This window comes from Archocentrus centrarchus, chromosome 22, assembly GCF_007364275.1.
Source record: "Archocentrus centrarchus isolate MPI-CPG fArcCen1 chromosome 22, fArcCen1, whole genome shotgun sequence".
NCBI lineage: Eukaryota > Metazoa > Chordata > Actinopteri > Cichliformes > Cichlidae > Archocentrus > Archocentrus centrarchus.
The window spans coordinates 3,708,123-3,731,020 of record NC_044367.1 but is presented as its reverse complement, the minus strand read 5'-3'; the positions used below and the strand labels follow the sequence as shown (position 1 = coordinate 3,731,020).

Sequence of the window (22,898 nt, the reverse complement as noted above, 5' to 3'; positions counted from 1 at the left end):
TTTTTTTTTATGGTGCACCTGACAAATGAAGTATGAAAAACTAACAAAAACCACTAATTAAAACTAACTTAATTAGAGTAACAAAAGTTAAAATGAAATAAAACTAAACTATAATTTAAAATCCAAAACTATTATAACCCAGCTAATTGCTGCTAAAAAGTTGTAGCAATTAGCTTTAATAATATGTTCTTATCAGTCTTTTTTTTTTTTTTTTTTTTTTTTATTTATTTATTTATTTCATCCCAGAGAGCAAGCCAAACACTGTTTCAAAGAAGAACCATCTCTACTAGTGAGAAATGACTGATTTCCAAATCAGTACGATTTGGAAATCAGTCATTTCTCTTATCAATAGATGGTTTGTTCTCTGTAACAGTGAATGTGGGGCGACAGTGGCAAGAAAAAAAACTCCCTCTTGGAGGAAGAAATCTTGGGAGGAACCAGGCTCTCTGGGGGAATACCCATCCTCCTAAGGGTAGGGGCTAGCAGTAGTTGTTCCAGGGGGTCAATAACGATGGTTTCGGATCTTCGTTCTTCCCCAACCTGTAGACTGATACTCTGCATTTTGGCACTCTAAACCTGAGAATGAAGACAAAATACATGTGTTTAACAAGGTGTCAACATATTTTAAAATTCTCTCAGTTCAGGATGTGATTGTCACTGCTTCCTTACAATTCTCTTGTAAAACAGGATGTAGGCCAAACGCTGCTGTTGCTCGCAGACGTCGAATCCAGTTGTTTCAGAGACTTGTGCATCATTAAAAGTGAGCCACCAGTCTCTTGTACTTTCTGGCCTTTCTTCGGGATGGACTGAATTGCAGGTGTAGTGTCCTAAAAGGATAATTAAAAACAGTCAAAATCAGAAACTTAAAATTACAATTACAACAATTATGGGTATAATTATAATAATACTTGTTTGTATGTAACAAGTCAGATTTTTCTTACCCATTTCTGTGCTTCCATAATGGTTTATGATGCTAACCAGACTAAAGCACGCACCATCCTGAGAAGGAACAAAGCAAAAGAGTTAGTGTCACACAGTCTTAAATCATTTTGGTGTTTAATCTGGTTATCTGAGATGTTTTGCATTCTGCTTTTACCTCTTTGGATGAAACTATCAAGTCCCTCTGCAGCCAGATGGGGTTATGCAGCTTCTCCAGATTGTAAGATGGAGTAATGCAAAACCTCTTGAGATGCAAGATTAAAACTCTGGAAGACAAAAAGATACAACAGAAGAAGATTGAGTGTCAAAGAAGATGGAAGAAAATGATTTCTGAATTATTTTGTTCACAACCCCAGAGGATCAGTGGACCACAGTTGAGAAACTGCTCAGGTCAGTTGATTAGCTCTGATGTGACATCACTCACCTTGGCAGGCTATCAAAGGATGACTCCAGTCCCGATATCATCCCTCCGCATTCACACCTAAACTCTAACTCTTTTTCCTGAAGAACAGCACAGAGACAACAGGCTGTATGTTAGAAACAGTCACAACATATGCTCATACACTATAAACACTAACAAAACAGGTGTGTTTAGATAAGGGAAAATACAACTGTGTGGGAACTGGTGATCTTACCTTCAGGTATGCCTCTAACATGCCCATGATGGAGCCTTCTGGAACGAGGTCTAACGATAAACTTGTGAAGCCCTCCTTGTGTGATGACTGGACTCCACAACTACACATTAAAGAAAGGAGGAAAATGCAGGTCAGACCACAATATTCAGTCTCATGGCATAATATGAAATAGTCAAGACAAGTCAATATATTTATTTGTGTACATGGACACCAATAGTCCAAAAATGGGTGGGTGTTATATTTGAACCCAGTCTATGATCTTTTCCTGACCTTATGAAGTACTTTTATTACCCAAACCTAGCAGAGTAGTTTCTAAGGATAGTTAATGATTAATTAATTGAACTGCAAAAATCTGTCCCTATGAGAATCTCAAAAGGAGGTGTAAACAGCAATGCCTGCCCATCCAAATGTGGACATATGGAAAACATTAATTTTGTGTTAATGGACATGAATCAGAGACCAGCCTGATGATGATAAAAGTCCAGTAAACAAAGACTTAAAAATTCATGTCCGGAAACACTGATTAGATTAAAAGTCATGACTATTTCATAAACTACTGGTCAAGCACTGGCACCACAGACTTACTGGGCCCAAAGTTGTAACCAGTGAGAAACTAACTACAATGAGTGCTGGTTGTTGGGCACTACCAAAAATAAACTCGAAAAGAAATGTATGAGAACCAGCCCTGCGTTTTAGACAGAGCGCAGCTGTCCACTGCGTTCACTTACCTCTTGCATGTCCTCGTGTTTTCCATTTGGAAAAAGAAGTTGCCTTCCACTGGGCAGGTGTAACTTTGGCCCAAGACAGCTGCATGCTGCTGCAGGTGAGGGGACATCATTTGGATTTGATTCACCAGCAACATTAAGAACTCATGAGCATCCTGCGAACAGAGAAACACAAAGGAGTTTTCAAACAGAACATAAGCAATCAGAAAGGTGAGCAAAAAACTAAACATCCAACTAGCTGACTCACTTTCTGTAGACTGTCTCCGTAGTCTAAAGCATAGGTTGCGAATGCACACTTAAAGGACCAGAGGCGGCTGTTTTTAACGCTGTAATCTGTCGATTTACGGCAGTCCCTGATGTCAATGAGTCGCCTGTAGAAAGAAAAGGAAAACAGACATTTCTGCTGTTAGATCTGTTGTTTCACTTTGTTCTTTAGATTTGTGAGGAAACTTTAAGGGTGATGTAGCATACCTTAAGAGCTGAGCTTCAGGAACTGAACTCCACAAATCCTCCTGGCAGCTGATATCGCCAATGAAATCCTGTATGCTGAGGAGGCTCTGCAGGCAGGAGTTCATGTAGCAGCTGTTTCCGATATTTGGAAACCTGACACACAAACACAAAGGTGATAATATCAGTGTTAATTCGTTAATTTACTTCAGTTTGATTTCTGAATGTGAGCCTTGGTTCTTGTGCCTGTGTACTCACCCAAAAGGGTCGTTAGAGTTGACCTTGATGAATATCCTTTTTCCACCTTCCAAAAAAGAGGATGTAAACGCGGGGGGTGTTGCAGGGTGTTGGTCCTGCAGTGTAGGCAGTGTTTCTGCTTTGGTAGGTGCACCATCTTCATTGGAGGACTCGGACTCGGACTCGGACTCCTCGGACTCGGACTCAGAATCGGACTCCTCGGACTCGGACTCGGACACAGACGTGGACTCAGACTTGGACTCCTCGGACTCAGACTCGGAGTCCTCGGACTCGGACTCAGACGTGGACTCAGACTTGGACTCGGACTCAGACTCGGACTCCTCAGACTCCTCGGACTTGGACTCAGACTTGGACTCATGCTGGCACTCGGACTCAGGCTCAGACTTGGACTCGGACTCAAATGCTGGACTGACCCGATTGTTTTTCTGCAGAAAGAAACAAATTGTTCAATTACGCAAAGACAGGGCAACAAATTGTGCTAAGATGTTGTCATTTAGTCCTGATCTTAAATGTCTGATGACAGGGACCTTTTCTATAAAACTTACCTTCCAGAATTTAAAATGCCAGTTGGACCGTTTCTTTGACTGCGGTGCAGTGGTCTCACTAATGATAGAGAGAAACAAGTTTAGTTTGACTGCTCTGATTCTTCACTGAGGTTAAATCATACAAACATGCGTGCAAGTGAAAATTTTCAGAAAACATGTTAAAAAAAATATTTTAAAATGTAAAAAGAATTAATAAAGTAACTAGTTTCTTACCTGGCCTCTGCAACAGAATCACAGTCCTTCTGTAGAGAAAGAAGAAACAAAATGTTATTTAAAAAAGAGAAAAAAAGTTGCTTAAAAGTAAAACGTAAATGTGGAGTCAATGTAAAACTTTTATGCTTTCTGTCAAACCATACCTGAAAGAGACCCCAGAGGCAATTTATCCATGTCTTCTTTGTTTTTTTAGTTTTTTCAGCCTTTGGTGGTGAGGCTGAAGATGTTGCAGCAACAGCATCCGGGACACTGCTGAGGAAGAAAGGATGAATATTAGTTTCAACACTGGAATTGTTTTAACAAAGAGTACATCCTGGAAATAACAATAATTGTCATATAATCTCAAAATTTTCACCACAAAAATCATACATTTTATACATTTCTAACACTCATCTCTAAATCTGTGTAAACAATGGACAGCAATATTTATGGTCAACAAGACTAAAAGTGGTGGAAAAAGCTGTAATATTACAATTTTATACACAGACAAAGTGAAATCACTATACACAAACTAAACAAAGTAGTTCAGACTAAACCACTGCTATTAACAAGCATGAAGCTTTAAATGAAAAAATTGCCCATTTCTTTACCTCTGCTGAGACGGGTCATGTTTTCCCATGTTTGCCGCCATGTAGTTCTGCTTTGATTTCTGTTCAGGAAAAAAGAAAGAAAGAAGAAAACATCAGTAACGGCATAAAACAAACATAACAAGTCTTTCCATTAAAAGTTTCCAGTTTGGGTCCCAGAGGAAAAATGAAATATTATTCTTTGCAGTATAATTTTGCTCTGAGTATTTCTCACATCATGTTTGTGATAATGCTCAATAACAGTTGAATAAAATCTGTCCCTCTTTATGGGAAATGTAGTTATTGTTTTCCTTTTAAATAAATGTTCTTGGTTAAAGTAGTAGGATTTATGTCCATAATTTTCAGTTCCACCTCACAATTTTAAACCTTTTTAGACAATTTCTTTTGAATTTCTTAACTCCATCACAGGCTTTAGTTTTATGTATTGGCCCATGAAGGGGCCATACACAAATGTATTAAAACAAAAAAAAGATTATGCTGATCTTGGTTAATTGGAGGCCTAAAACAGTCACTGTTTTAGGCCTCCAATTAACCAAGTTCAGACAGAAATCAGAAAATTTCACAGGACTCATCCGTGAAGCACTTAGCTCAATGTAAAATTTCCAAAATACCAACTTTCTGGACCCAAACCCACATTTGCTATTAAAAATTTTACAAAAAGATGTGTTTTAGGTCTGTTAAAACTTGCCTTTCGTAGAAAAAGTAAAATAAATATGCTTGAATGTGATTTGACCTCTTTGGAGCGTTTCTCTTCCAAAGTTCAGCTGAAAGTGATCTGCCAGGGATCTCTTGTCTTTAATGTCAGTGTGTGACATCATAATGAAAATTCCTTTGAAGTTGGAATATTCTGAAGTGACATAACCATCAAACTGTACGGAACTCATCTCCTAGCAACTCCTAAACAATACACCACAGCTTGTTGTGTGTTTTAATGGCACACTAGAACATTTCTTTAGATGTTTTGACTGCACCTGCTGCTGTTTGAGTTATCGTCAGTCAAAAAGAACCAACATGTCAGGAAATTAAATAACTTTCTGTACTGGAAACAAAATGTAAGTAGCTTGAAAAAGCTAATTAACAAGACCCGCCCCCCCCCCAAAAAAACAAACAAAAAAAAAAAAAAAACGTGTTGACTAGTCATTTTAATATAACGAGAATTTAATTTTGAAAATCCAGAACATTTACAGGCATCCTGTTTCAGTAATGGTCATGAGTCGAGCTACAGGGAACACTTTTCTAAGGCCCTTCTGACAGTCCCGCTGCCTAAATGTTGGTTAGTCTTCCTTTAATGTCAAAATAACATGTCTGAGTGTTTTAAAATAAGGTTTTATTATTAAGTGGGTTTTATTTTGAAAGGACAACACACACTACCACATCCTGTTTACACTAAAGTAATCATAACCACTAAGCAGCCACACAAGAGTTCATTATATGCAGAAAAGCCAGCATCTTTTATAAGCCTCAGTACAGCTGCAGTCAGAGTGTGCAGGTTATGTCTGATACTGGGAGAATCATTCACAGTACTGTTGTTGTATTCTTTATACTATATTATTATTATTCTTCCGTACGTTTTTCGGTCGCTAAAAACTCAAAAACCGTTTAAGCTACTGAAACCGTTCTGGTATCAAAATGCTCAGCTTCTTCTAGAGAATACTGCTATTACTTAATAATAACTTCAGCATACCATCAGCTAGAGACACTATAAAAACTTTAAAATGAAGCCAAGACATTGAACCTTAAAATTTCTATTAATATTTTCTTTGATGGTTTGTCTTCAGTTCCAGTTTAAGTTTTAGGCTGTTTTTCTCCCTTTTCAGAGAAATCAAGTTCAATTTAGCTCCTTTATTGACATTTCAGCTGTTTTGCATTTCAAATAATTTTTTTTTTTTGTCTTCTTCAGCTGTTAAAGCTCATTCAGCAAATAATGTTTCAGCTGTTTGAAGCATTTCTTGGCATTTCAGCTGCAGCCTTTCAGCTTTCAGCATTTACAGTGCATTTTCTTCAGGAAAATGCACTGTAAATGCTAGTTAAAAATAGTATAAATAGTATAGTATAAAATAGTATAAATTTGAAAGGAAAATCGATATATCAAAAGGTAATATATTACTTAGGATATAATATTAATTCTATTTTACTTTACAAGAGCATCTGGTCCTCACACCGAGACAGCCAAGAAAAATTCCGGCCCTCGGACAAATGTAGTTGGTGACCCCTGGTCTAAAGCAGCTGGGAACTTAAGAATACATAAGGGAAACACAAGAAACAATATAACAAAATGAAACAGTGATCACAAGGGCAAATAAACTCACTGCAAAAAATGTCCATTAAACTGAGAAACAAAGGGTTGCAGACCCGAGACCATGACAACAAATTTATATTATAATCCACACAAATTAAATGTGACCAAAAATAAATACATGCCAATGTAAATAAGGTTACAATATCATATATTTTAGCTCTATAAAAATGAATCAGTTTTCTTCTTGTTCTCAGCTGCGAGGAATCTTAATAACCTCTCTCTCCTTGAGCTGGCAGTAGATGAGGCAGAGCTTTAGCTGTCGTCTCTGCCCTCTAGTGGACTTTGTCTGAATGACATTAGTCGAGGAGAAATCTGAATAAAAAGCCCATCAGGGCGGCTCATTTTTGGATAATAGTGGTGATGCGGTGGGAGATGAGGATTATTTTGACTTGCTGCAAGTTATATTTGACTTCACAAAATCAGGCGTCACTGCAGCAGCAGCAGGCTTACTGTGAAACTCCTCCAAAGCACATTAAGGGGTGTTGTGCCAAAAAGTGATCTTCTGCCAATTAATGATTTCTAGTATTTTCCCCAAAACGGACTGCCCGTATTTAAACTGCTGTAAATGACTTTTTGACCTATAATCTGTCAAGCATGCCTCTTGCATCAGTGCTGCTGTACCTTTCTTTATTTGTTGGTGCTGACCTGTGTGTCTGAGATGACTACAAGGAAAAGATTCATTTATTTTATATGCATGAACTGAAACCCCATAAAAACAATTCCAAGTGTGGCTCATCCTCTTCTGCACTTCAGACATCAACAAGAATGTGAATCCCTTTTGTCTCCTGTTCTCTGGCAACTTGTCTTTTGAAAGAGAGCGACAGTCGCCTCACAGCAAGACACCCCTGGGTTTGAACCCACCCACCTGGCTGAGGCCTTTCTGTGTGGAGTTTGCACGTTCTCTCCAGGTACTCTGGCTTCATCGCGCAGTCCAAAAAAATGCATGTTAGATTAATTAATGGCTCCAAATTGACCATAGATGTGATTAAGAACATGAATGATTGTCTGGTTCTCTGTGTTAGCCCTGCAATAGACGGCCAGCCTGTCCAGTAGCACCCCACCTCTCACCCATGACAAGCTGGGACAGGCAGGATGGATGGAAGATCCAGAGGAAACATCCAAAAGCACCGAGAACCCTCTCACTAAGAAAATAAGAATAAATATAATTTATTTCATGAGCTGTTGTTTTTGCATCATTTTTGATAATATTATTAAATGTTTTTCTGCCATTTGGTTTGAAGAAGAATGAAGAAACATCCTGAAAGTTCCTCCTCCTGTTTGAATCACTGTTGAGCTTTTGTGCGTCCTCATCGGCTGTTTGCCTTTAACAGAGCAGAGAACAAGAAAAGAGCAGAGGAGACAAACTGCATTCACATGCTCCAATTTTAAAAGTAAACACAGACTTAATCTACGACTCTGTTAGAGCTCTGATTGTAATTATTTTTATTCTGTCAGTTTTTAATGAAGTTATTAACCGTTGTCTGTTATGCATTTGAGAGTATATATCTTAACACTGTGGTTTGTACAATTTTCAATTCAATATTGTACACACAAGTTGCACAATGAATTTTAAAATGCATTCCTTTCTAGGTGCCTCAGACAAATAATAAAATAATAAAAATATGAGTGATAAAAATGATTAATAAAATACAATACAAAATAGTAAATTAACAGAAGAATCTAGCCCCGATACACACACCAACGCACGCACACAGTCAGCACTACCACCCCACATCACTGTCCATTTAACCACACAGAGTTCAGTTCAATGATAGCCGTGGCATAAAAGCTGTTCCTGTTCTGGCCTTCATTGTCCTGAAACGTCTGCCTGATGGCAGCAGCTGAAACAAGGAGTGTCCAGGGTGTGAGGGGTCCTGGACGATGTTCTGTGCCCTCCTCTGGCAGCGGCCATTGAACAGTTCCTGGAGGGAGGGCAGGGGACAGCCTATGATCTTTTGAGCCGTGTTGATGATTCGCCGGAGTGTTTTCCTGTCTGCTGCTGTGCAGCTGTTGAACCACACGCACAGACAGTAGGTCAGGATAGAAGGACACCAGCAGATTCTGGGTCAGATGGTTGCTCCTAAGAACCCTCAGGAAATGCAGTCTCTGTTGGGCCTTTCTGACAATGCTGGTCGTATTGATACTCCAGGTCAAATCATCCTGCAGATGTACTCCCAGGAACCTAAAATCTGAAACCAGCTCCACTTCACCCCCCTCGATGAACAGAGGTTGAATGACATGTGTTGTCCTCCTAAAGTCTACTACCATCTCCTTTGTCTTAGTGGTGTTCAGGATCAAGTTATTCTCACTGCACCACCTTGGCAGCCGCTACAAATCAGTGCATTGCTTTTCTTCACAGAAAGACATTTCCATGAAAACAAAGCCACAGCACAGCTTTAACAATTTACTTCCATTAAAATTAATCAGGTACCTGCTTGTGCTGAGCTGTAAGAAGCACAGTGAACCCACCTGCCCATTAGCTGTTCATTTATCCTCTCTGCCCTGCAGCAGACTTCCTCAGCAGCTCATGAACAACACATTACAGGTGTCATTATTTAACAAAAACTAAGCCAAAATGCAGAAGCAGTGTGAAATACTGAGTACACTCCATGATTCAGTAGCTAACTGCTTCTGCATTTTAGCTTCAGTTTTGGTAAATAATGACGCGCTGTAATATGGCATGTTCTCTTGTTCATCTGAGGTTTTCCTCTTTTTTTTTTGTTGCCATTATCACCTTCAGATTTTTCTACCAGCTCAGTATTTTCTTCCTGACTGCGAGTTTGCGTCCATGCAGAAATACATTTTCCAAATAAACACACAGCAAATGTAAAAACGTGATTTTATTAACAGAAAAATCCAATTTAGCATTTTGAGCAAAATAAAAGATTTAATGGGGAAAAATGACTGCAAAGTGGCCATAAAGTGCAGATACAAACATGTAGTGCAAACTTAAAATAAAAACTTATGATTACATTTTAAAGGAAGGAGCTGCACTGTGAGCCAACTATGCAAAACTCAACAGTTTGTTTCTTTTTGTGCTCATGCCCATGTGTGTTTAAGTGATTCAATCTAATAATTCAATAATGAATTTCAGCAGTGTGTGTATCATTTAGATGCATCCTATTACTGCTCAACATGCAGTGCTGGGGGGGGGATTAAAAATATAAATATTGGGCAAAAAACTAAAGATTATGATTTTTGTTGGCAACTGTGCAGCTTGTGACATCTGCCCCCCCCCTCCACCAGCTGCTGAATGGGAAAATGTTACACCCCGTGACTGCACAGCAATACCTCAAACTGGAACAAACAAATGTCTTTTACACAAACACTTTACCATCATCTTCTCTCTTCGAGAAACATGAGATAACTAGGACTTACAGTCTAAGGGGAGTATAAAAATAAACTTTGTCACTAAGTGTTGGTGGGGTGGAGAACACGGTTTGAACCGTGTCACTAAAGGCTGCCCTATTCTGAGCTCTTTCCTCAAGCTTGGGACAAAGGAAGACATGCAGACGTCTGCAAAACTGCAAAAACACCAAACTCTGCTAAAAGTAGCCAAAACATCAACAACTGAGGAGCTACTGTGCCTTTAACGGACGCATTAACTCAGGTTAACGGACGCATTAACTCAGGTTTAGAGTCAAGCACACTGTATGAATAATAAGAACTTTAAAAAAAAACCTTAAGTTCAGTTTACTCTAATTTTCACAGCTTTCCCTGCAGCTGCATTTTATTTATTTGCCATCTGGTATATTCACCCCCTACAGTATGACAACCTGCTATTATATGAATGACTGTATCATCTCAGGATCATCCCATTCAGACTTAGATCTCTGCTCAATTTGTAGTTTCAAATACATTCAATTGCTAATGCTACGTACTTATTTAGTTAGAAATCCTTTTTTTTTTTTTTTTTCTAGAAATTACAGATGTCACCGTACAATACCCCAGAGGCACAAACTGATGCCACCTTTCAGAAACCTTATTTTTAAAATGCAGTGTGTGAGTGGATACATTTGGCTGCAAAACAAGTGGAGATTACAGTTTTCGTGTGCTCAACACTTGATTGGAATATACAGCTAAAACCTGCCAAACTAATAAACCCATCACCTCATCATGGCTGATGGAAGGCTGTGATTTCACATCCTGTTTGTGGGTCTGCACAATAATGACAAAAAAATAAAGATAAAAAAAAACAAAAAAACAGGCTGTTTGGGTTTTAGAGTAATGACAAAAAGGAATATACAAGTATTACAAAAACTATAATCATACCTCAGCTTTAAAAATTGCGCAAATACGTATACAGCTCATGTTAAAGTAGGAATATTCAACAATATATTTTATACAAAACTTCAATACATGAAACTACATTTAAAGCATTTATTTATGTGTGTTTATACTTCACTAGAATCAGTGAAAAGTTGAAGTTTTCTTAGACACAAAGGCCTAAACACGTACGCCTGTATGAATATTTGTAGCAAAGATGCTAACAACTGAAAGAGAAAAGATTTCACCTCATTTTTCAATATTTAAACTTAACTGTCGTGACAGTTGGTGTGTTAAAGGAGAAATCCACCATGCAATCTGACTTTTATTTAGACTGGACACAAATCTGTCTCACAGCTTGCTCAAAACCCGCTCCGGCGCTGGATCCTGCAGAGTTCGTGCTCCCGCAGACTAAATAAGCTACTTTCTTGGCCTCTGCCCTGATGATTTTGCTCTTTCAGGACCTGCCGCTAAGGATTTAGCAGAGCCACGGTTCTTTATTTTAAGCAATTATTCTTAAAGCCTTTTTCATTTGTGTAGCATTTACATCCCATTTTCAAAGCAATATTATCATTTATGTGGAGTTATGCTGATGTTCACCTGATAGATCTAAATCAATTCACTTCTTTTAGCTCAGGTTTTGGTCTCCACCACTGCAGAGAGAAATCTCTGGCTTTTTAGTTGCTTATTGCTCCACTACGTCAACCAGCTGGTATTCAGACAAAAAAAAAAACAGTGCTGAGAGTGAACCAGAGCAGTAACGTTGTAGCTGGACACCAAAATGACTAAAACTGAGAAGAGCTGCAGATTCGGCTGACATTTTTCTGCTGGTTCATCAATACGAGCAGCACTTCACACTGTCAATGAGAGCCAAATGCTCACACTGTGTTTACGTCACACTGCTGCACAGTTAGATCCAGTGCATGTCCTCTGTGCAGTTAAATCCTGAAGTGCCAGGGACATCAGACATAGTTGCTTTTCTATCTGCAATAAAGGGTTTCAGGGTGGATTTGTCCTTTAAACTACTTGTGATGATGCTCTATGTGGAAGATCCCGGTACTGCTGAGGGTTCTATACCCCAGGCCCTGCTTGGCTCTGTTAAAGTAACCTAAGCAAGTCCATAAAGAATCTAATCCCTCCTGTTATAGCATCATGTAAAGTTATTGTGTTGTCATGATTTAACTGTGGAAGATGGTTTCTAAAATAAAATTAAAAAAAAAAAAAAAAAAAAAAAAGGTACAATGTCACATTTTGATGCAAGAAAAAAAAAAAACAAAAAACATGAGAATCTAATCAATCCTGTAAAGAATTTTAAATTGATGACAAAAACACATTTTTCCTGCTAATTCTTGTGTAGAAACATTAATGCTGCATGCCCTGATTTATGAATTAAATCAAAGCGGATTAAAAGAAGTCTCACAGGCATGTCAAATGATTTCTTTAAAAAAGAAAAGGTCCAAGCAGCATACTTGTGGTAAACATTATGTACAAAGTACTGGTTATAGAGGTAATAAAAGTCCTTTTTCATACAAACATTTCTTTAAAAAGTTACCATGAATAGAACTGGTATCAAGAACCAATGAGGAATCAGACAAGCAGAAAGATAATTGGTGTTAATAAAATCCAAACGGTACCAAACCCGGCTGAGAGGGGTACAAAACACTTGGGTGTGCGCTGCCTGGAGCTTCAGTCCTGGCCCTCACTGGTCTCGGGCTTCATACAGCAGTTTGGCTGCCTGTGGACAGGAGCAGGGAGAGAGAATAAAGAGTTTTTAATATGAAACTCAAAAAATGTTCCTGATTTCTTATTCCCGTCTAAACTAAGACGAGCATCTGCAGACAGCACACAGCTACATACGGTTACACCTGGCTGATGGCTTCTTCTGCCAAAAAATAAAACATGAAATATAAAACCGTCACACGTTGGCCTTCATGATAAAGAAGATTATAATACTAAGAATACTACTTACAGTAACAAAACTATAAGATGGAAGAACTTCAATCTTGGGTTTGTGGTTACTGGGGAGGAGAAAGTGTAAGCTCCAGTCTGATGGGGGAGCCACAGGACAGGTTATGATGCTACTGCTGTATTCCCAAACTTGGCTCCACAGCGCTTTAACTAGCCTGAGCGCTCCCTTTGGTCTGCGTTTTATTTATCATGCCAACGTGTCTGCATTAAATGTCTGTGATAACGCTGAGTGACTATATTAATGTACAGTATTTTAATGACACCAAGAAACAGAGAAGGCAATATTAAGAAAATAGGACAACAAGGTGCTTGTTCAGAGCCATATTTGACTCAAACATTAGTGATTATATTCCCATAGTTGAAGATGACATGCTCAAAGTTCCCTTCATGTCTGATGACTCAAACATATTCAGTTTACAGTAATAAATAAAACCAAGCTGGAAAAGTTCACTTTTAAGAAGCTGATCTTTGGGGAGATCAGCTGTGGATCTGCTGCTCGATAAGTGAATCAAAACTGTTGCTGATTTACTCTTTTTTGATCATTCAATCTATGAACTCCTTAATTTTGTGCTAAACTCTCATGATGCACTTATTACACAAAGGCAAAGACACACATTGTCTAATTATAAGGTGCCAACTAATAAGAAAGCAACATTATTATTATTATTATTATTTATTTATTATTAAGGACCTCACAGCCAAACTAACACAAAGGGTACAAACAGCAAATCTGTTACTTTATGTTGTCAAAAGAGCTTATCGTGAAGTTCTCCTCCAACTTGATGCACACTGTCCCTGATGACCACCCAACTAAACCTAAATTAAAAGCATTCTTTTGACAGTTTGGCTAAAACTGTTGGGATATGGAAAACAAGCAAACAAACAAACAAAAAAAAAAACTGGGTTGCTCGTCTCCCTGAATAGAAACGTCTTGTTTGCTGGTTTATTTATTATATGGATGATTAAAGGTAATAAAATTATTTTCATGCCTCCCTACTGTAGCCATTTTAGGCACCTTGTAAGCAGGCTGAGCAGCTGTATAATAAAGCCACACTGACAGTCTGCGGTGTTGTGCTTATTTTACCTTGTGCATCGCAGCCAACCACAATGAGGCCACCTTCTTGTCGTCTGCCGCCTCCATGCGGAGCTGCTGGACATCCTCCGAGCCCATTGGCTTGTAATGGAGCAGCATTCCACTGGCTCTTGACCCTCCTACACACACACACACACACACACACACACACACACACACACACACACACACACACACACACTTTTTTTTTTAAATGGCTGAAAAGGATCATTTATTTGTCAAGAAAACATCCTTTAAGTCTCGTTTTAGAAAAGGAATAAAGGTAAAGGTAATTGTATAGTTGTACACTGTAGGAAAGTAGTCTGACACAATATAAATATGAAAAAAAAAAAATACTGTAATGGGGGGGCTTCACTTCAGTGGGTGTTTCTGATTTGTTCAAAAACTAAACAGCTGCTGTTCACTTGAAATAACAAAAATGAGGTTAAATGATAAAACAAGAGGGGTGCAGCACCATTAACTGCCTATAAAACAGAACAACAACAAATTCAATATCCATTTACAAGTTTTCCCACATGAGAAAAAAAAAAATCACATCACATAAATCAATAATATTTCAACATGTCAAAGAAATAAAAGTCAAGAACCAGAAGACTGGAAACACCAGCAGAATAGAATAGAACAGAAACACAGGGGACAATTTAGAAAAAAAAAAAAACTAATGGAAATGCTAGAATGATGCACTGATGATGAAATGTTTTCCATTCAGGAAACATCCTCAGTAATCAGGAAACATCCAGGCCCTTTCATGTTTTAAAGCTCACCAGTGTGCTCTTTATTTATTTAAAATGAACAATACTGTTGATTTGGTCACTCTGATGGATTTATTTTGCAACCCACGGATGATGACCTGCTTTACTTAGAGAGCTCTTTTGACTGCATATTGTGCTTTCACAGCAAATGCTAATGCCACACTTCAAAATCAGCTCCAAAAGGTTTTACCTGCCTCATTTATGAAAAAATAATGACAAAAATAGTCCGCATGTATGTTTTCTGCTAAATTAATCAACTATTCAGGGCTGCTTAGGCGGTCACTCATGATCACACTGATAACACACTGAAATGTTGGGTCTTTCAATTTCCTGAGATGCTTTGGGGACCCAGTGGAAAACAAAAAAACAAAAAATCATGAGACATATCAGAGGTTTCATTTTCAGGCAGCTTCATGCAAACAAAGAAGCCAGATGTGGGAAACATGCAACATGACACTGAGTGATGACAATGAGAAAGTACTGACAGGTGCAGTCTGTGTAAAACAAACCAAAGCTAACCTTCAGAGATAAAGTGACTGTCCAGCAGACTGGTGTAAGTGTGAATGTCATTCTCTGAGCCCAGAGGAAGAAGTGCCGCGCCGCCAAAGCAGCAGAGAAAAGAACGTGTTAGTTTAGAAAACACAGAAATTTACCAGTTAGTGACAACATCTCAAGGAAGAAACAAGATAAACAATTTCCAGCATGTACTGACAGAAATCTCCTTGTTACCAATTTATAATCAAACTTTTTTTTTTTCTTTGCTGCCGATTTAAATAAAAAAAAAAAGGGGGGGGGGGGCAGCTCTGAAAGCTAGAAGACATGGATGTATGTTATCTGTAAGCCATTTCTAGCCCTACACAGACTCACCTCCTGGACTTGTCCCATCCGTCAAAATCTGCATGCTGGAGATCCGAGACAGCTCAACCTCAAAGTGGCTTTCACCATCCAGGAACAGATACCTGATGTTTAGGTCACAAACGAGCAGCTTACTCACAGCAAAATAAACTGGTGCAAACAAAACGATCTTTTTCATATCTCAGATGGAGTAGCTGCTTTTTATATTTGAAAAATGTTTAAGTATTCTTTAAGTACCTTTATGTGTCTTATGTGCTAACGTAATATCTGAATCCACTGGCTTCTATATCCATAAAAATATTGAAATGCATTTCATTTTTCGCCCCTCTAGGACAACTGTTGAAACGGAGGTACTTATTGGCTGTGAGAGCAGGGATGCAATAATCTGTTTAGACTTCTGGCATCTGTCCCATTCAGACTCAGAAAGCTGAGAATCAGAGCAGCTCTGTAGTCTGATCTTTGCACTTCAGTTCTTTGTTTATTTTGCCGAGCATCAGCTGCAGCGCACCGGTTGCTACTTAGCATGAAGGAAACAAACATACAAAGCAACAACAGTTAGGGGGCATTTCACACTTGCTTTATTTTACTTATGTGCAAACTGTGACTTAATCTCAAAAGACTGAGAGCTTCTCACTCTCTCTCATTTATATTCACCCTCTTTGCATTGGGTTACAGAGATAAAAAAAAAAAAGGTAGAAGCTGGAAACATGTTGGTTTGGTGTAGAGCTTGTTGGGAAGCTTATCACACTTATGGTAACATAACATGTTTCTGTAAATGTGACTACTGGTTCCACTGTCTATTATTATTCTCATAAATCAATAAATGTTCTTGTATTGTTTGTTACATTTTCAGAGTAAATTTCTATCAAGAACAAAGTGTTGGCCTCTCTCTAATGCCTGCTAGAAGAATTTATATTAGAGTTTTAGAAAACTTGGAGAACTTTGGGAGTTATTTTTTTTCCTCCATACTGAAACATTTGACCATATTCCGTTGGCAGCTTATTATAAAGAGGGAGACACTTCATACAATGGAAGGTCGCAGCATGGCCAGACTTGACAGGTAGCAAGAAAAGAAAAAAAGACTTTTTGTAAATTGGGTAAAGCGACTATTTGGTAAGCCAAGCGTGGACTTTGAAGCGCTAACCTGTGGTTGTTGGAGAGGCGACACGTCATGGTTTCAGCCTTATCTGATGTTCCCAGAGTGACAACAAAGGTGCCTCCTGTGAACGGCGATCATAAATACATGTAATAAACGTATATCAGGACAGTAATAATGGATAGTGACAAACTGAGTGGCTCATTATCAAACAGTAACAAAAAACAGAATATGGCAGTGCTTGTTGCTTTAACTCTCCATCTTTCTCACTTTTTTCCCTTCATACTGAGCCACTGATACATCCACCATCAGACACACACACACACAACACACATTCAGCCGGCTGTTCCTCTGCACTCCAGGCTGCTGATGGATTTTTGATAAGGAGCCAGATTGCTTCTGCATATTTATAGCTGCACACTGACCCACAATCAGCAGCAACAGAGAGGATTACCGGGACGGGACCGATAAGATTATTCCAGAAATTATGTTTTAATCATATTTATGCTTCCTGCATGGAGTGGCTGGGAAGAGTAAACGTGTCATGCTGCATATTTTGGACACATTTGAGGACAACAGACATTTACAGTGTACATCTATATTACAAAATATATTTATAAAATATGATTATAGGAATGGAAAATGCACAAAAAAGTCACTTTAAGCTTATAAAACAAAACCCAGGCAGATGTTCTGAAGTTAAACCAACCCCCCCCCTCTTTTCTCTTCCTCTGTTTTATGATTTGTTTGTTTTTTAATATAACCCTAAAAGGTGTATTCTCACAAAAATACAGGCTCTTTAAACAGGAAGAAGGCATGTGTTGAAAAATAAGCGAATACCAATAAATGAACCCCGTACATGCTCCATTACACTGTGATCCAAAACAAAGTGAATTCTCACCTCCCAGAAGCGCTTTGAGCTGCTTGTCGTAAAACTCCATCTCTTTCTGGGAGACCAGGCTGCACTCGGCGCACTGCCGCACCGGATCAACAAAACACATGCGCTGCAGCGCCACCTTCTTACTGCAGCATTTATCACAGAAACACCGGCCGCACCGCCGGCAGTGGTGCTACAGGAGACAACACAACACAGTCCGATTAACTGTCTGTCGGGGTTAGGATGTCTGTGAAAGCAGCGTAGACATTTTCATGAATTCTGAAGTTAATTGGTGTGAGAGGGCGATACAGCACAGATACAGATATGATTTCATTTCTGATGAGGACATAATGGATAGGGTAGGAATTTGATCCATCCACTAATCAGCAGTTTTCTTATAACAGTACAGTTTGCTGTAAATTTCCACACATCACTTATTTTTTGTGAAATTTGCAAAAATAAGTGTAAAAGGTTATTTTACCTCCCAAATTTTTGGACTTGCCACCCCAGGAAAAAAAAAGAAACACATGAGCCTTCATCAAATGTTGTAACTTAGAGACCTGAATAAATAAATACGAGAAAAGTCAGGAACCCCTCGAGGGATCCAACCCCCCCGGTTTGCAGCTCTGTGCTGATTTCTGTTGGACTCTGATGCAGGAAACATGAGAGTTTTGGTCAGTTATGGTTCTTTTAATCAAAATTTTCTAAAGCTGATGAAGAAAACCTGAATGTGTGACACTTTTCAATAAGAGTGCAGAGAGACTGAGACTGTGTGGTTTTACAGGGCAAAACTATGTCTGCTTCACTGCACTTTTAAAGAATTGGGAAGCTCGAAAATACCAAAACTGTGCTAAAACCTCAAGACAACTAAGGCGTGAGGGATGCTGAGGACATGAATTGTAAAATTAAACATTTAGGAAGTGACTTCAGCTTTGCTGGATACAGTCTATGCCTGGTTCATTACTCATCATATTTCTGTCCTACCCAGCTGGCTCGGATAATAAGAAAAGCCGTGAATTAAAGTGGTGAGTTTGGAAGACACCTGGAATGGTTGTTGATTTAATAACGGATCTAAAATAAAATGATGGCACAAATGAGCAGAGCAGCAGACTTTCAACACTGCTATGTCAGTGGTCAGCGGCAGGAAATGTCACCACACAGCTCTCAATGTCTTCATGCCAAATTAAATAAACCAAGCAGGAGTAACTCATCTAAGCATTCACAAGACAGACAAAATGAAAGCCTCTCATTCTTTGGGGAAAAATGTATACTACGTGTTCATCTGTCCACCATGTGTTTTTTTGTTTTTCCAGAAACTGATAAAGTTTGTGAAAAACTAGACAGACCTTTCTTCTGATGAAGTCGAATTTGGTGTCACACTGCATACATCTGGCACACTGAAAGACGGGAAGAGTGGAAAAACAGGATGTTACACAACATGCTGAGCTGGGCAGATTTCAGTTCAACAGCAGTTAAAGTCCCATTTTAAGTTTAAGCTAGTCAAGCCACAACAGATCTGCAGCTCTGTGTGTAAATAACAGTTAATGACTACAGGACATGAGAACCATCCACAAGTAGCCTAACTGTTCACTAACCATCAAACTTATAATTTGTCAGGATCTGGCAACCCAGAAGTTGATCTTCAATCAACAACAGCTTTTTTTTTTTTTATGTGTTTGTAATTGGTGCCAGGCTTATTTCTTAATGCCTCATCCTGAACACTGAAGCCATAAATAAAAGTTAATGATAAATGATTAACTCCGCCAGTCTGGTCAAAGTGCGTCTGCGTGCAGTCAGTTTACATTTTTTGCAGACAGTCTTTGTATGTCCTCCTGTAGTTTCACTGCACTGGCATACAAACGGCTAGCTAGCTAGCCTGTGTGCGGACGTGCTGTCAGTCAACACACACAACAAGGGACGTTTCGTCACTCTCGTCCCAATTAAGTTTACCGCTAGTTGTAGCTGTTAACTGGCTAACAAGCTCCGTTTGCTGCCAGGCTGGCCATGACAGCCTACAACGCCCAGTCCAGCGGCCAACTGCGCCGTCCGCAGGAACGTCAGGTTCGCCGCAGCCAGCAGGCAGTTACCGGATGTGGAGCTGTTTCACTTCAAAAATAAAAGCACGTCGCAGCCCATGATCACGAACTTGGACAAAAATTTTCATCCAGGAGTCCAACAACTGCAGGAGTTCAGCAGCGCTTCTTCAGTGTTTGGGTCTAATAGTGCAACCTACCCAAGTCAAGAGTTAGAAATCAAATCAGACACACTGCAGTAAGAGTAAGAAATAAGAGTTGTTCTTTTAAACGTTTCAAGACTTTAATAACCCGCTTTTCCGAGAACGAGAATATTAAAGTTAACAATATAAAAGGATCAAATAGATATCTCTTAAATTCATCATTTTCAACTGTGAATTTGAAATTTCTAAACCTTTTAACTTTTAATCTGTCATTAAACTGTTCCTGTATATTTTGGGTTTTTGGGCTAACATATACTGACCATTTGATACTGGATACCTTAGTTAATCGGTTAAAAATTGACAGGAACATAACTGACAGCTCTTTTAATGCTCTGATTAATAATTATCAAAGTATACACATACAATTACTACACCCAGCAGCTTTGATAAATACTTTGATGACACTGTTGGTCAGACAAAAGCAGCTATTTAAACACCACGCGACCTGGGATTCTTACATTTTAATGGCCCAAACAATCCGTATTCTAATGTACAAAATGGAATATTTGTTCATTTTGGATGTTAAGGAGCTTTTCTTGCATTTTCCTTGTGAAGGTAATGCAGTAACTTTTACTGTTATAGTAAAAAAAAAAAAGAAAAGAAAAGAAAAAACAGAAAACCACTGCTGACTAAAACATTTTTTAAGTTCTATTATGAGTAAAAACCGTGCCAGACAGCAGCAAAGAGTTTGATTTTTCTGTCCGATTATCTGCAACTTTGATCAAAAGCTATCATGTAAACTGCTTATTTTAGTGCAACACCATGTTTTTTTAAAGTCTAAAAGTAGTCGCTGCCTTCATTTTTATTCCTGCTGGGTTTGCAGAAAGCTCGTTTTATTCTGAAAACATCAAGCGGAAGCTCTAAGTTTAGCTTCTCGCGTCTGTGATAGCTTGTCGCTGTCAAACCAAATCCGACGCTCGTCTCACCTCTTTATCCGGGACCCACTGCGGTTCGTCGAGCGAGAAAGGACTGCTAAAGGCGCCGTTTTCTGGAACCATGCGAAGGCCGCTGGGGCTGCGGATGAGTTTCTTCCCGTCAGGCACTGAAGACATTTTCCTGCGGTGTGTTTCTCCTCTGTGCTCAGCAGAGTCTCCTTCAACCACAAACTCTCATCTGGACACACCCTTCGGAATGAGTGGCAGGGCGTTTAACGAATCAAAGCGCAGATTTGAGATCACGTGTTTCTTTGGCAAAGTTGAGTGTTTTGGTCTGAAGTCCGCACTCCGCGAGGTTGCGTGCTGCTGTTTTAGCTTAAAATTATTCATGCGCGTCTCTTGGCTCCGGAGGGTTAAACTGGAGAATTCGTGGACCAAAAATGACTTTAAAAACACCATCCACGTACATTTCATTTGTTCTTCCGCTCCATAAACATGTATGCATGTATAAACTCCCCATTCGCAGATTTCAGTACAGCAAGTGGCCGATCTGGAGGAGTGAGGGAAAAAATTACCCTTCGCTCTTATTATGTAGATTATTATGAAATAATAATCTACATAATGCTAATGGCATCTTTGAAATAAAGATGCCATTAGCATCTTTATTTCAAAGATAAAAGTATAAAAAAAAACATAATACACTTCACTCTGGACACTCTTTGGGGAACATGAGGGGAAAATAGTTCCACCCCCGAAAATGACCTCATAAACCGTCTGTGTAAGCCTGTAAGCCACGGGTTTCTGGAAGAGCACACGTAGGCTGCCATGACAGACTGCTATTTCCGCTGTACGGTTTTATGCTTCCGGTTACCCAAAGTTAGAGCCAGAGTTAATGACAAAATTTGGTTACTTTGTGTTGTAACGGGCGGCTTTATTAGTTGGAACATGAGCTCGGATTCAACTTGTTCTGTTGTCGGGTGTCACTACATCAGTCTGTACATTTTTTCCAATTATTTTATTCTGTAAATCTGTTCTTTTTCCCCAAAATTATACTACCCAGATGCACATCCTATTACTATATTTTTTCCTTATGTTTTAAGTTTTCCTTTAATGTACAGCCTCTTATTTTTTTATGTTATTTTATCTATAGTGTGACACTACAGTATACAGCCTACACAAAGCTTAAACAATGTGTGCCTTCATGTAAACACGTAGCAGTTAGCAAGATGACAGCTGCGTGTCTCCCCGATCCAGTCCAGTGTTTCTGTTTCAGTGATCTGAACACTCTGATATCCAGATCAGTGATTTACCTTCCACAGAATAGCTGCAGCATCACTACATGATTTCCCTAATCCGTGATACAGGAGCAGCTGACTGTCTCCACCGCTCCACTTTCCCTTAGTGTGACCCATGCTAAGTGCTTAGCTTGCCCAATGCTCTGGTTCGGCTCTACAGCTGCTTTAAGGAAAACAGTGTTGCCTTGTTTGTTCAGCATTACTTTATTGATTTTATTGCTTTGAAGGTAATCTGGTGCTCTTATAATTACGTGATTCCTCACCATCAACACCTTCGGTAAAAAACAAGGTAACTGATAATGTCGCTGACTTTGAGCCATAATTAATCATTTACACAAGTGACGGGTGAGGCACTGTTACTGAATTGTCCTCGCTGCTTTTTAAAACATCCTTGCAGTGTATCCACCTCCGATGTGGTACCATTTAGGCCAGGTAAAAGAAACTGCAGTGTCAAAATGCTTAAATGAACGGCAAGTGTGTAAGCCCGCAACCGTAAACAACAGCGCGAACGGAAGTAAACTACCGGCTTCCGCTATGAATTATGGGTAATGGCGCGAAGTCAGGAATACTGTGGATAAGAAAATACGGGTTTGTTTTTTTTAATTTAACGATCAGTTACACCAACTAGTTCATTGTTCTCCCTTTGAATTATTCAAAAAACATGATCTAAAATGAGATACAATTACCTCAAAGCTTCTACATTTCGAACTTTCAGCTGTATTTTTATAGGTTTTACAGCTTTTTCTGCTGATAGAGACCTCCCCTATAGGGCCATTCATAGTCTTCCAAAGTAAAACAAGTGATAGTTAAACAATTAAATGACAGAAAAGATCCTGTTTTGTTTCACAATGGACTATAAATTTATGTTGGTTTTTTTTTTTTTAAGCAGATCAATTGTGAAAAAAAAGTCAATTTTCTTCGAAGTAATAAAAACTTT

At 38.9% G+C, this 22,898-nt stretch overlaps 2 protein-coding genes across 4 annotated transcripts; both read right to left on the bottom strand.

The window, feature by feature from the left end:
- Positions 1-554: 554 nt before the first annotated feature.
- On the bottom strand, positions 555-5,102 carry LOC115772521 (ubiquitin carboxyl-terminal hydrolase 37-like). Its single transcript, XM_030718812.1, has 15 exons — positions 5,083-5,102; positions 4,353-4,411; positions 3,906-4,014; positions 3,763-3,791; positions 3,550-3,607; positions 3,005-3,429; positions 2,771-2,902; positions 2,547-2,670; positions 2,303-2,454; positions 1,575-1,674; positions 1,364-1,440; positions 1,097-1,205; positions 942-999; positions 670-827; positions 555-576 (listed from the first exon to the last, which is right to left on the bottom strand). The coding sequence occupies exons 2-15, from the start codon at positions 4,391-4,393 to the stop codon at positions 571-573; spliced, it is 1,578 nt and encodes a 525-aa protein (XP_030574672.1). The 5' UTR covers positions 4,394-4,411; positions 5,083-5,102; the 3' UTR covers positions 555-570.
- Positions 5,103-12,520: 7,418 nt separating this feature from the next.
- zfyve21 (zinc finger, FYVE domain containing 21) lies at positions 12,521-20,931 on the bottom strand. Of its 3 annotated transcripts, none has more exons than XM_030718814.1 (8): positions 20,718-20,931; positions 18,902-18,952; positions 17,580-17,748; positions 16,727-16,802; positions 15,595-15,686; positions 15,247-15,300; positions 13,967-14,094; positions 12,521-12,649 (listed from the first exon to the last, which is right to left on the bottom strand). In XM_030718814.1, the coding sequence occupies exons 1-8, from the start codon at positions 20,841-20,843 to the stop codon at positions 12,614-12,616; spliced, it is 732 nt and encodes a 243-aa protein (XP_030574674.1). In that variant the 5' UTR covers positions 20,844-20,931; the 3' UTR covers positions 12,521-12,613. The 3 variants fall into 3 exon arrangements, with proteins under 3 accessions (XP_030574674.1, XP_030574676.1, XP_030574675.1); XM_030718816.1 differs by lacking the exon at positions 20,718-20,931 and adding an exon at positions 19,358-19,610; XM_030718815.1 differs by lacking the exon at positions 15,247-15,300 and having other exon boundaries at positions 20,718-20,928.
- Positions 20,932-22,898: the final 1,967 nt, after the last annotated feature.